The 14550-nt window shown below is 39.3% G+C and overlaps 1 protein-coding gene across 1 annotated transcript in view; it reads left to right on the forward strand.

Annotated features, from left to right (window-relative positions):
- Positions 1-14550, forward strand: part of LOC144508946 (uncharacterized) — a 70400-nt gene that overhangs the window by 8628 nt on the left and 47222 nt on the right. Inside the window, exons 4-5 of the mRNA XM_078237163.1 lie at positions 5459-5480; positions 11792-11845. Coding sequence (XP_078093289.1) covers positions 5459-5480; positions 11792-11845 — 76 coding nt within the window. The remainder of the gene's footprint in view (positions 1-5458; positions 5481-11791; positions 11846-14550) is intronic.

Below are 14550 nucleotides of genomic sequence, written 5' to 3' on the forward strand. Positions count from 1 at the left end.
CATCAGCAAATTTACTGATCCACCCTTCAGACCCCTCCTCTAAGTCATTAATAAAAATCACAAATAGCAGAGGACCTGGCACTCCGCTAGCAACCTGCTTCCAGTCTGAAAATTTTCCATCCACCACCACCCTCTGTCTGTTGGATTTATGTCACATTATCAGTAACCCCCACAGCTTACCTCCTGGGCTTGTAGAATCTCACTAGCTGTTCTGTCTGGAGACAATACACATCTCTTTAACCTGTGTTGAATGCTCCCTCCACCCACATTGTCTGTACCTTTAAGACCTGGCTGGCTTTAGAGATTCGCATTCTAATTAGTATTCTGTAACTTGATTTCTGTGTCTGTGCACTGTTTGAGAGCAGGTATCCACTCCATCTGACGAAGGAGCAGTGCTCCGAAAGCTTATGGTATTTGCTACCAAATAAACCTGTTGGACTTTAACCTGGTGTTGTGAGACTTCTTACTGTGCTTACCCCAGTCCAACGCCGGCATCTCCACATCATTTCGATCAGATAGCCAGTTACCTATCCAATCAGCCAACTTTCCTTCTATCCCACACCTTACTTTCATCATAAGCCGACCATGGGAGACCTTATCAAACGCCTTACTAAAATCCATGTATATGACATCAACTGCCCTACCTTCATCAACACACTTAGTTACCACCTCAAAAAATTCTATCAAATTTGTGAGGCACGACTTGCCCTTCACGAATCCGTGCTGACTATCCCGGATTAATCCGCATCTTTCTAAATGGTCGTAAATCCCATCCCTAAGGACCTTTTCCATCAACTTACCAACCACCGAAGTAAGACTAACCGGCCTATAATTACCAGGGTCATTTCTATTCCTTTTTTTAAACAGAGGAACAACATTCGCCACTCTCCAGTCCTCTGGCACCATCCCCGTGGACAGTGAGGACCCAAAGATCAAAGCCAAAGGCTCTGCAATCTCATCCCTTGCCTCCCAAAGAATCCTAGGGTATATTTCATCAGGCCCAGGGGACTTATCGACCTTCAGTTTATTCAAAACTGCCAGAACATCCTCCCTCCGAACATCTACTTCCTCCAGCCTATTAGCCTGTAACACCTTCTCTTCCTCAAAAACATGGCCCCTCTCCTTGGTGAACACTGAAGAAAAGTATTCATTCATCACCTCTCCTATCTCTACTGACTCCATACACAAGTTCCCACTACTGTCCTTGACCGGCCCTAACCTCACCCTGGTCATTTTTTTATTCCTCACATAAGAGGAATATCTTCTGATTAGATAGATTTCTTCCTCAACCCTCACGTTTTGCAGGGAACAGTTGATCATAACAAGAGGTCAGATTTCAATCTCTGCTAAAATAAATTCCGGGTGCTGTCTTTAAGACTACTTGCCTAACTATGATATAGTGAAATTTTTGAATATCTTTGAGCAGCAGCTGCAGCCTCCAGTACTAAAGCAGAAGAAGCATTTGGCACAGAATTGATTAGTTGGCTTTTTCTACTTTGTCTCAATCTATGATATCTTGAGTTGAAGCAGCAACTAATTTCATGCCCATTTAATGGGAAAATTGTTTTTGCTGTTGTTGTGATTCTCTGCACAGAAATTATTTAAGAATGTTTGTGTTGAAGTACAACATTGGAGTGTTTTACAATGCACTTCCTTATCTAATACCTCTGGTCTATGTACCAATGCAAATCGCTGGCCATCTGACAGCAATTTTCAAGCATCCCTACTTAAAACATCTTTCATCAAATCACAGTAGAAAGAAATGTGTTTTTTCAAGCTGAGAGATAGTAGTGTTCATCTTCATGCCAAATGAGTGCAATGGAATTGAATATCTGGACAATGTATATGGCTCATCAAACAGTGAAAGTATTGTCATTGACACTTTTCTGTTTTTTAATCTGGGGAAATTAAGTCTTTAGATAATGGATTGGTAGTCACTCACAGTAATGAGGAAGGAGGGGCATAATTCTCTCATATCTTGTTGGAATGCAGTAAGATACAGTACAATGGCTGCTAGAATTGCACAACAAAAGGGCAATGTTAATGGACAGCGCAGAACCCTCAGTTCCCTCGTTCTTAGACCAACATAGAGGTTCCAGGAGTAAGTGATCATGCTGGGAAATGACAGGCAAAAATATGATCCCCTGGAACCAATCAAAATCAGGCATGTTGCTCTGCTGTGTGAGAAACCTTCAAAAGATGATTTTTCTCTTGTAGCTAATTTAAATACATTTCTATCTGAATCCATATTTTTGAAATAAATGAACTATTCAAATGCCTTTCAAGCATTAAGTAAAATTTCTCCATGAAAACATCTCTCAAAAATATTTAAACAAAAGCAAAATACTGCAGATGTTCGAAATATGAACAGAAAAGGGAAAATGATGGAAAAACTCAGAAGGTCTGCCAGCATCTGTGGAGAGAGAAACAAACTTAACATTTAAAGTCTACAACTGAAAGAGAGGGAGAAATATGATGAATTTTATACTGTGCATGGAGCAGATGGAGCAAAATAGAAAATATGGGTTGGATGGGAGCTCGAGTTTTGACACTGTTGTCACGGGCACAGGACAAAGGTAGTGTTGAAGGCTAAAGAATGTGCTGATAGCATAAAGGTAAGCTAGCAGAATGTGTTGAAGGCAGAACAAGGATCAACACTCGTGAAAGCATAATTCAAGAACAAGTTGGATTTTCTTCCCTCTACTGCTGACTTGAAATATTCCTTTCAGAAGAAGCACCTCCTTCAGTTTGGTCTACTGGGTGACTGCTTTGTGAAACACCTTCGCTCAATCACAGCCATGACCCCAACCTTCCTGTTGCTTGACATTTCAACTCGCCGTCTTGCTCTCATGCTCACATGTCTGTCTTTGTCCTGATGAAATATTCTGATGAAGCCCAACACAAACTGGAGGAACAGCACCTCATCTTTCAATTAGGCATTCTACAGCTTTCTGGATTTGACATTGAGTTCAACAGCTTCAGGCCATGAACTCGCTTCTCTACCTTGACCCTTTTTTTGGTCCCAGTCTCCCTCCCCCATCTGTCTCTTAAGTTTGCCTTCACAAGTATTTGACCCATGTTCTGCTATTAACATATTCTGCTAGCTTACCTTTAAGCCACTATCTGCACCTTCGTGAGTCTTTAAGATTACCATTAACACTCTGTCTTGTGCCCATGACATCTTTGTCAAATTTCTCCTGCACTCTCCCCATCCCTGATGTTCTATTTCATCCATCACCACCCGTAACGGTACAAAATGCATTTCTCCCTCCCTTTACCTCTGAATAAGAGTTATACGGACTCCAATTACTTCTTTCTCTCTCCACAGGTGCTGCCAGACCTCCTGAATTTTTCCAGCAATTTTTGTTTTTATCTCAATAATGCTTGCAGGTCTTGGGCAAGTTTAGTTCCAATTATTTTTCTGTATGAAAGTGAAACAAAGATTGGAACTAATGCAAGGATGATATGCCAATGCAAGATTGTTTAATGGAACAAATGTTAGCTATAAAATTAAGTTTAATGTGTTGCTTCACCCACTGTTATTTGTATTTGAATCTAGAAACAGTTTTGTAAACCTTCAAACAGAAATTGTTTGTGATCAATGATTAGCGAAATATATTTGTAGATAGATAAGAACATAATTGGCTTACTTTAGCATTAAGCTTGTATTTTTTTGGAGTTACACTTGAAATCATGTATACTGAGTAGCATTCTGTTACAAAGGCCTTTGTGACACAGTGGTAGCATCCTACCTCTGGGCCAGAAGCTCCAAATTCAAGTCCCACGCCAAGACTTGTTGACCACAGAAGGAGCATTCCTGACCTGGTTCAACAGGCAGTTAATGAACCCTAGAATCCTTCCTCTGTTCCAGAAAGAGAAAAAAATGTGTGAAGAGCTGTACCCTGTGAAGGATCCGTCCAGTTCTAATTTGGTTAATCTTAAGACACTATAAAATGCACACTTTAAGATGTTCGAGATGGTGGATTTGGCTTTTTTGGTTAGTTATTAAATATTGAAGTATTTGACAAAAAAACAAGATTGCTCATCTTGGGAATGGATTTCACTTATCTTGGTTAACAAAGTCAACATGAATATAGAGACAAGTTGCTTAACATTGGCTTCACTTGATAATACTTCTACACTTGTAATATCAGATGAACTAGGATTGCATAGTTTTGCTTGAGTACTTTTTGCTACTGTTTAAATGTGCATCTAATTTTAAAAGTTGCGGTTTTTTGTTTTAAATTCATTTTTCTTGCATTTTTACCTTTACTATGACTGCCCGCTATTGTTGACACTTAAATGAAGTACATGAATTACTAAGAAATCAAGGATATAGCCAAATCTGGCTGACATAAGTTAAGTGGCAATGGCTGGTATTTCCTGAGAATATGTGACCTGTCCATTGTTCAAAAGACAAAATGAAGTTGAACAAAAGACTTTCTGGCTGTAGTTCCTTAACACCAATCTGCTAAGAGCCCTGGCTATCTGTAAATATTCCCTTTAAAACATTGACTCATCAATTTTGAATTTTTCACTGAGTTTAATGGGACTGCTTACAAATTATTTTGATGCAAACTGTCCCATAACCACCTAGCTCTGGTTTTTTAAAAAAAAGCTTTTTTTTACCAGACAAGTTGAACTGGAAGAAAGTGCATTCAACATGCACAGGAATTAAGCAAAGGAAAATGGATAGTGCTCTTAGTGCCCAGAACTTGTAATAACTTTTTTTTAAAAAGTTCCAGCCTCTTTATTCCAAAGCTCAAGAGTCCCACATTTTTCAGATGTCCAGTTGGACAGTTTTATGTTTGTGATGTGCAGAATTGCAAACATCTTTATTTGTGCAGTAGCACAGGGAAGGACTCCACTCTGAGGACATTTGAAAGTGTCCTGGAACACAGGCTTTGGTGCATCAAGTAAATGGAGGTCGCAATGCATCTTCAACAAAGGAGGGCAGAAAACAAAGTTTGCCCAACAACTCTGTTTTGAATAAAGGTTCTGGTCATTAACACTAGACTGTTTTAAGCCCCAATGATGTAAGAAAGTCTTACAATATTAGCTATTCAACAACATGTGATTAACAAATCTCAGTCTTTTAAGTGTGTTTTAAATGTATTTTTGGATATAGTAAAATTACTAATTAATGTAATTTTACTAAAGTAGCTTTCTAATATACAAAAGCTATTTCTTTGGGCACTGTTTTTGAGTTAGTCTTGTGAATTTTTTTCTGCATTAGCCAGAAAAATATGAAAGAGCTCACTTGACTTTTTGCAGAATATACCGAGAAGGGTTCCTTTTCTTGAATATAACAAAGGAAAAGATGACCTTCTGGAGAAGAGAGTCTGCAAAATATCATTGTTAATGAAAACTTTCAGTTTTATGTCCCAACAGAAGCAACCCTGCTAACTTTTTTTTCTGTTCAATTTCCTCGATGGTTCACCCGAACTTCATATGACAGAATGAGGGAACCTTTAAAAATGGTAAGTATTGCAAGATTCTTTAAGGATCTTGTTATCTTTACAGACACTATAGAAAGTCTGACACTTCTAGATTTATTTGAACTGAATCGTACACTGACTCAAACAAGTTTACTTCCAGTTGTAAACATAGGGGTTTACCTTGTAAAATAATTTGTGGCCAAAACTAATAACTGAACATTTATGTTTCAGTTTGCACCTAAGCCACAAGTTGGGCCTTGAGCCCAATTTATTTATTGCCTCTTCCCAGTCTTTTGCCATTGCAATGTGCATTGGTGCCAACTTCCAAAAATTGAAGAATTGGCAGAATGAACAGGTCAGGATGTTTTCTGGCTGTGAGTACTTTCACTCCGTGAAGCATCATTTGCCAATTGTTTTGGATACTTGGCATGAATCTTGGGAAGTTAAACCATAGTCGCTTTTGACAAAAGCACAACAAAATAATTTACAAGAAAGTATGCTGGTTCTTGGAGAAGGTAACCAGAAACAAATTTATTTTCTGTTCACTTTTGACCTTTTTCTCCAACCTTTAACAATTCAATTTTTATTGCCCAGTTTGTTCTCTATTCACTATTTTATTTTTGATTTCACCCAGTTTCCTTTGTGCATCTTTATTTTTCCTTTTGCATTTTAATTTCAGTCACTTTTGGGACTGTGAAAGAAAGATTTGGAGGTCAACTTTTTTTGTTGCCAGTTTCTATCACGAAGCTGCTTGATCAGTGTACCATTTGAAGTTGTGGTGTAAATGATACAGCAGGCTCTGGTTTGAAGAAAAAACCTTAACTGCTAAAAAGTGTTACTTTTGTACACTCGTTTTAAAATGTACCATTGCTATCACTCCATTTGTGAATGTGGAATGAGGATTGATAATCATTCCTCCCTGGACTTCAGATTTAAGTTTGAGTCAACAGAATTCCACTTCAAAGCTGATGTGCTTGGTACTTGGCTTGTCACCAAAAGTGATGAAGAATGCTGTGACACACTTGACCCACATTGCTTAAAATATTACATGTTGATGTGACATGGTTCAGGGCTTGAAATTAATTGCAACCCAGTAGCAAAATTAAAAATCCACTTGAATCTAGGGTTGATGACTAGAATACACATTGTCTATGCCAGTACCAATTCAGCTGGTGGTGCCTTTTGTTGGGAAAATCCCAAGATCAGTGGGGTCATTGCCCTATTCACAATACGGTGGCCCACTTACAACACTTTGGAGTACCATTAGTGGTAACGTTTGGCAAGAATTGTCTTGCTGTCAGAATGTTGACTGGAAGTGTTCAAGCTGTGCTACTGGTTTATAGGCAAGTGACAGAAGTTTGCTACTGGGCATTTAAAGAGAAAAAAAATCTTGTCCTGTCTCAACTGGTAGTAATGATGGTACTGCATCTGAAGAAAAGTGCCCAATTCCTTGCATTGAATGCTCCATTGTTCTGCCAACCCCAGTTTTGAATCCATGAATGCAGTGACTGAAGCATGTTTGTTTAAATGTGACAACAGACAATAATGAAGTCCAGGGTTTCTCCCATGAAGGACTCCAACCAATGCAAGCACTGCAGCAGTAGATGTTGCATCATTTCCTGTATAAGTTTGCTGATAGATGCAACACTGAATTATTTTGGTCATAAATATAGCATAGTAAATCAAAATTCTGCGACAACATTGCAGCAGCATAATTTTCCACTATGTATTTGGATTAAAAGCTCATAGTTGATCTGTTTTACTGTGCATGCTTTCATCAGGATTGCTATCTGCTTTAAAACTGTCCACTGTTGGGTTGGGAATTTTGCTAGAACTTTTGGAGCATCAGCAAAATCATTGATCAAGGCACTGCTGATGGCTCAGTCAGCGTCAGTAGCTGAGCCATACAGAAAGGCAAGACCCCAAGTTTGGTACTGAGTCCCTTTGGAGCAAATGGACTTCAATCAGGAAGTCAGTCAAATTCTGCTATTGTACTCAGTACCTCAAGGTTGAGTGTAAATCAGCTAAGGTTCCTTCCCTAATGGTCATCCAGTGACCTCCCTGCTCCAACACCTTGCTAAAAATGATCAGGAAGCTGTCTGGCAAGGATGGGATTGGGTTCAACTGTGATGCTGTGGTTAAGTAACCTGCTGACACTCGTGAAAGATCTGCTGTGGAAGATCATTCGGATGAAGTACCTAAAGATATACATGGGTACCAGTAGGGATTTCATACTTTCTGAGAAGGAAGTTGAGATAAATAATAGCATTTGGAGTAAAGTTCTTGGATGAACTCATAATATGTCACATAGGAAATAGAAGCAGTAGACCACGTGGCCATTTGACTCTGCCCCGCCATTTGAAGTGATTATGTTTGATCTGCTGCCTCAACTCTACTTTCCCTACCAGATCTGATTCATGTTTATGTTCAAGCAGTATGATGGAAGTTCCATTCAAATAAACTAAATTGGTGTGGAAATTGGAAGAAATTTGCAAATACCAAACAAGTCAATTGGTATGTTCAGTATAAAGATATTTTTAAGAGTTAATGGATGTTAGGTTTAATGTACTAATTTGCTTTCTATGACTACATAAAATATCCTAGTCAGCGACAGGAATGTGATATGTGACTGATTTTTCTGTAGTGGATGGCAACTAGATTGATGCTTCACCTGCATTTCAAAGTCAAAACCTATTGATTTACGCTTCAAAGCCCCATTTTCTTTCCTCGTGTTTCCTACATTCACCAATTCATTGTGAGGTATGATTACAGTAGCCCTGCAGTCTTGAGCCCAAATATTGAGCATCAGTGGGCTGTTGATTGCTGTTATTTATTCTTTCATGAGCAATGAGTGTCGCTGGCTGGGCCAGCATTTGTTGCCCATCCTTAATTGCCCTTGAACTGAGGGACTTGAAAGACCATTTCAGAGGGTAGTTAAAAGTCAACAACATTGCTGTGAATCTGGAGTCACATGTAGGCCAGACCAGGTTAAGGACAACAGATTTCCTTCCCTAAAGGACATTAGTGAGCCAGGTGCACTTTTACAACAATCAATGATGATTTCATGTTCATCATTAGAGTTATAATTTCAGATTTATTTTTCAATTTAAATTCCATCCATCTGCTATGGTAGGATTTGAACCCAGGTTCCCAGAGCATTGCCCTGGGTCTCTGGATTATTAATCCAGTGACAATACCATTATGTCACTGCTGAAAACAGTTTGGAAAGTTCTTAATTTTGTATAGTTCCAGGCAAGTTAAAATTATAATGAGATGTTAAGGGTGGCAACATTTAAGCCAACATCAGGTCATTTTTGCAGCCATCTCGACCTCTCAGCATAGTGAAGCTGCCTACATGCCTGGGAATTGCTGACAAACTTAACCCTACGATTTTCATTTGAACATTGCTTAGAAAGAGCTGTCTCTGTTTAGTGTATTCCCCAAACAGGGCTGGCCATTGGGAACAAAGTTATTTTTACTGAGCAGCAGCTTTATCTGTGTTGCCTCAGTGCCTGATCTTTCAGTTCCCTCTCTTCTTTCTTCTTTTCACTGCAGTGTAAGGATTTAACTAGTGAATGCTTAATTCCTCGGTGCAAGTTGACTTGTGTTCTCAATCTAATTAATTCATTTAAAGAGTTGAAATCTTCTAATGGGTCTACAGTGTATCTGATGGTGGCTGCCTTCTTTGATGATCCTGAACTTGGTTTAAGGCAGTTAGTGGGTCGAACTATTCCTAAGGACCCAGTGTCTATAACATACTTCTGAACGATTGTTTGCACTCTGGTATGTCCCATAAGAACATAACAAGAAATCGGAGCAGGAGTAGCTCTTTGAGCCTGCTGTGCCATTCAGTAAGATCATGACTGGTTTCTTGGCACCTTGATTTTAAAATGGTCATACTCATGTTCAAATCCCTTTTGTGGTCTTGCCCCCAACTGTCCTTCAACAACGTTGATGTTTCCGATTTGGGCCTCACTTGAACACGTTGCTATTGCCAACTGATTTTTTATCTGTTTAGTTCCTAAGCTGTGGAACACTTTAGCACTTTTAACATTAGGAAAGTTCCACTTAAATTTGTTTTTGACCTTGAAATGACTGCAGTGAAACTCGTGAGTATGTATGGAGTTACTATTTCTCAACTGGTACTTTTCTACTTGACTATTTTCCATTGTCTTTGCATTGGCAAAGCTTACAACCTATTCCTAACTCTTTGCCACAGTTGAAAAAAGTCCCTATCTAGAGATGCTCAAGAGTCATGTACTTTTTTCCCTTTTTTTTGGTTAGAGCTTGATCTTCCTTGCCCCTTCCCAAGATTGAAAATCAGTGGGTGGACTACGGTCAGAAGCCACACTCTACCACTTACCACAAATGGAATACCAAACTTGTATTGGAGGAATTTACTTAATGGCTGATTTAACCTTTCTTTTGATCTTATGAGACCTTGGGAATCACACCTGGGTGTCTTTGTTAAAGTATATTTAAACTTTTTCTGCATTGAATGGGGCTTTCCTTTGCAACCAAAATATGAATCTGTGGAACTACTGTAGCATTTTGAGATTTTTACCCATTTTAAATGGATGTTGTTTTAATTTCTATTGAGGCTGCTGTGAAATTGACTTTAGTTCAAAGGTTTAATTCCCAGAAGCGCAGGTTGTCAGGTGGTATTGTTTAGGACAAATTGGATAAAATGCCAGATGAATCTTCTATCTTGTATTGTGTACGCTCACATATATTGTTTTGAGACAAATGAGTCATCCAACACACCTGAGAGTTATTTGCACCATTTAGCGTTGAAATTATTTTTACAACATGTTGACCTGTTGTTGGATCCTGTATTGGAACTGCAACAGTAAATGAAACATGGGGGAATTACTTTCCAAATTCTGTTATTCATAAGGAGGTTGACAATTTATAAAATACATTGAACCTGTATGAAAGAACAGCAATAATAACTGAGACTTATATAACATCTTAATGTAACAATGTCCCAAGAAGCTTCACGGGAGCAAAATATGACACTGAGGCACGAAAGGAGTTACATGACCAAGGCTTGGTCAAAGAGGTAAGTTTTAAGGTATGTCCTAAAGGAGGAAAGTGAAGTATGGAAATGGAGCAGTGTAAGGATGGAATTGCGGAGCTTAGTTTGAAAGCATAGCCACAATGCTAACTCTGTTTCTGTCTTGCATGCTGCCAGACCTGAGTATTTTCAGTATTTTCTATTTATTTACAGTTGACCTCTATACTCGAGTTTCCATATGCCTTTCACAAAAAAGATAGTATTTGCCAAATCTGTGTGAGACCATGGTTTTCAGTGCACACTATGAAGGGAAGTGGTGCCATCCTTGGGCCATAACAAGATCGCTTAGTTAGGTTTTAGGAAATGGGCAAACACTCAGTTTGTAGATCATGCAGAGTTCATATGCCAGACCAACTGGTGGTACTAGACCAATGAGAATACTGGCAATAGGTCTGAAATTTTTAACAATCCAAAAGGAACATTGTGATAAATATAGTCAATCTCAAGAGTACAATAATAGAATTTATAATTCATTTAAGGATATTCCTCCATTGATATTTTTTTGACTAATGTTTGTCCAATGCCTTCTTACAAATACAAAAGTTATTACTTCCATTTGTAGCTGATTCCAAACATTTCCAAATTGCTATGCATATTAGGTGAATACCTTCTATTGAAGCTGCAAATGGTTGTCCAGAATTTAGATTTGCTTTTTGATAGAATGTTTAAGGAGAATTAGCAATTTCACTTTTTGTTGGACTAGATATCTGAACATGCCATTTGTCTGATCATATGGAGCATAAACACAGGCAATTTATAAAATACATTGAACCTGTATGAAAGAACAGCAATAATAACTGAGACTTATATAACATAATGTAACAATGTCCCAAGAAGCTTTACGGGAGCAAAATATGACACTGAGGCACGAAAGGAGTTACATGACCAAGGCTTGGTCAAAGAGGTAAGTTTTCAGGCATGGACTGTTTGGGCCAAATGGCATGTTGCTATGTCATATATCCTATGTAATCCTAACAGTATGAAGCAGTATTAAAATTACCACATGCATTTTGTGTCGAGGGTGGCATGGGTGAGAACATGAAACATGGTACACGACCTCCTCTTGAATTGATTTCAAAAGCATAATTTCCAGGATGAAATACAATTGAAAATGAGGTGAAATATATGCAATATTTTCCATATATTGAATACACATAACTTGAAACCGAGCTCTAAGTTTTTCCCAACGTGCAGGAGGTATTATGACTTGAATACATCTGGTGGTAATGGTAAATCCAGTTGTGTATTGTTCCTAATTTTGGATTATATTTCTCAGTTCCGGGACCAAAGGGACAGTTCAGCAGCCTAGACACCAAGACCTTTAACTCTGGTATGTATTTTTCTGTTCACTTTTTTTCTAAATGATATGTGGTAAACATATTTGTTGCAAATTCATTCCTGTCATTGTTCCTCCAGCTTGATCAATGCTTGTCTTTGCATTCTCACAAATATTGCCTAGCCTGTGACACCAACATCCCATGAATTTAAAAAAATATTAGGCTATGTGGGCACGTGTGAAAATGTCAAGATTTTTCAGATAGATGATGCTTCTGTATCATACAAAGTATTTTTACCTCTTCATTTTTTTCCTACAATTTGTCTACAATTTTTCAGTGTTCATAAATGGCTAGTTTTCATTTTAGCTTCAGGTCAAAACAAAACAGCATAATTGCATAGGAGTTGAAGATCTTGTATATATGTGTGCAGTGCACAGAAATGGGACCAAATGGCCCATCATCTCTGTGCCAGCTCTTTTAAGAAGCCTATAAAATTGTTCCCACTTGCCCCTATTCTGTTTTCCAAATCCATGCTGTAAAATTTCAGGTCAATTACAATTGTCTCACTGAGTTGGGAGAGCTGATCTTAAAAGCAACGCTTAGTTCAAACTAGCTACAGAGCACACTGGGTTCTCACAAGTTTCACAGAATTTATTATTTACATAAGAACATAAGAAATAGGAGCAGGAGTAGGCCATCTAGCCTCACGAGCCTGCCCCGCCATTCAATAAGACCATGGCTGATCTGAAGTGGATCAGTTCCACTTACCCGCCTGATCCCTATAACCCCTAATTCCCTTACCGATCAGGAATCCATCTATCCGTGATTTAAACATATTCAACGAGGTAGCCTCCACCACTTCAGTGGGCAGAGAATTCCAGAGATTCACCACCCTCTGAGAGAAGAAGTTCCTCCTCAACTCTGTCCTAAACTGACCCCCCTTTATTTTGAGGCTGTGCCCTCTAGTTCTAGTTTCCTTTCTAAGTGGAAAGAATCTCTCCATCTCTACCCTATCCAGCCCCTTCATTATCTTATAGGTCTCTATAAGATCCCCCCTCAGCCTTTTAAATTCCAACGAGTACAAACCCAATCTGCTCAGTCTCTCCTCATAACCAACACCCCTCATCTCTGGTATCAACCTGGTGAACCTTCTCTGCACTCCCTCCAAGGCCAATATATCCTTCCGCAAATAAGGGGACCAATACTGCACACAGTATTCCAGCTGCGGCCTCACCAATGCCCTGTACAGATGCAGCAAGACATCTCTGCTTTTATATTCTATCCCCCTTGCAATATAGGCCAACATCCCATTTGCCTTCTTGATCACCTGTTGCACCTGCAGACTGGGTTTTTGTGTCTCATGCCCAAGGACCCCCAGGTCCCTTTGCACAGTAGCATGTTGTAATTTTTTTCCATTTAGATAATCCAATTTGCTATTATTTCTTCCCAAGTGAATAACCTCGCATTTGTTAACGTTATACTCCATCTGCCAGATCCTCGTCCACTCACTCAGCCTGTCCAAATCTCTCTGCAGACCTTCTATGCTCTCCACACGATTCACTTTTCCACTTCTCTGTGTCGTCTGCAAACTTTGTTATCCTACACTTAGTCCCCTCCTCCAGATCGTCTATATAAATGGTAAATAGTTGAGGCCCCAGTACCGATCCCTGCGGCCCGCCACTAGTTACCATCCGCCAACCAGAAAAGCACCCATTTATGCCGACTCTCTGCTTCCTGTCAGATAGCCAATCCGCGCTAACACCCTACCCCCAACTCCGTGTGACCCAATCTTCTTCAGCAATCTTTTGTGAGGCACCTTATCAAACGCCTTTTGGAAATTCAAAAACACCGCATCCACCGGTTCCCCTCCGTCAACCGCACTAGTCACATCTTCATAAAAATCCAACAAGTTTGTCAAGCACGACTTTCCCCTCATGAATCCATGCTGCGTTTGCTTAATCGAACCATTCTTATCCAGATGGCCTGCTATTTCTTCTTTAATGATGGATTCCAGCATTTTCCCAACTACAGACGTTAAGCTAACCGGCCTGTAGTTACCCGCCTTTTGTCTATTTCCTTTTTTAAATAGCGGCGTAACATTAGCCGTTTTCCAATCCGCCGGCACTACCCCAGAATCCAACGAATTTTGATAAATAACCACTAACGCATCCGCTATTACCTCTGACATTTCTTTCAGTACCCTGGGATGCATTCCATCCGGGCCCGGGGACTTAATTTAATCATAGTAACTACAAAAAATGATACTTAAAAGCAGTGAGATATTCAATTCATTTTGGAACACTAGTTCCCAATCCTCTGGTTCACTATTCTGTTGACTGTAGCCCATCTTCTTCCTGCTCATCGTCTGAGTTGTGAGCATAAAGGTCCCAATAAACTTTTCTTTATACTCTCTTTAGACCCAGCCTGCGTGCATGATCAGTGGTGTTTCTGAGCTCTCATTGATTCAGGCAGTGCATGATGAGTCTCTGTTTGGTTTCTGAAGGGTGATGGTCATCTGATGTCATTTCTTTTATCTTCTGTCTGGTTCCCTAACATGTCTGTTAGTTGTGGGATGTTCAAGTCATTCTAGTTATTTCACTAAGTTTTCTGGTTTTCTTCAGTGATAACTGAGTGCCTCAAGGAATTTTAGATATTTGCTTATTTGAGATAAGAGAGCAAGTCTACAAGACTGAGGGGCATGAACAGAGTGGATAGTCAGAATCTTTTTCCCAGGGTGGAAGAGTCAATTACTGGGGGC

The sequence above is a fragment of the Mustelus asterias genome, chromosome 2, assembly GCF_964213995.1.
Source record: "Mustelus asterias chromosome 2, sMusAst1.hap1.1, whole genome shotgun sequence".
Taxonomy (NCBI): domain Eukaryota; kingdom Metazoa; phylum Chordata; class Chondrichthyes; order Carcharhiniformes; family Triakidae; genus Mustelus; species Mustelus asterias.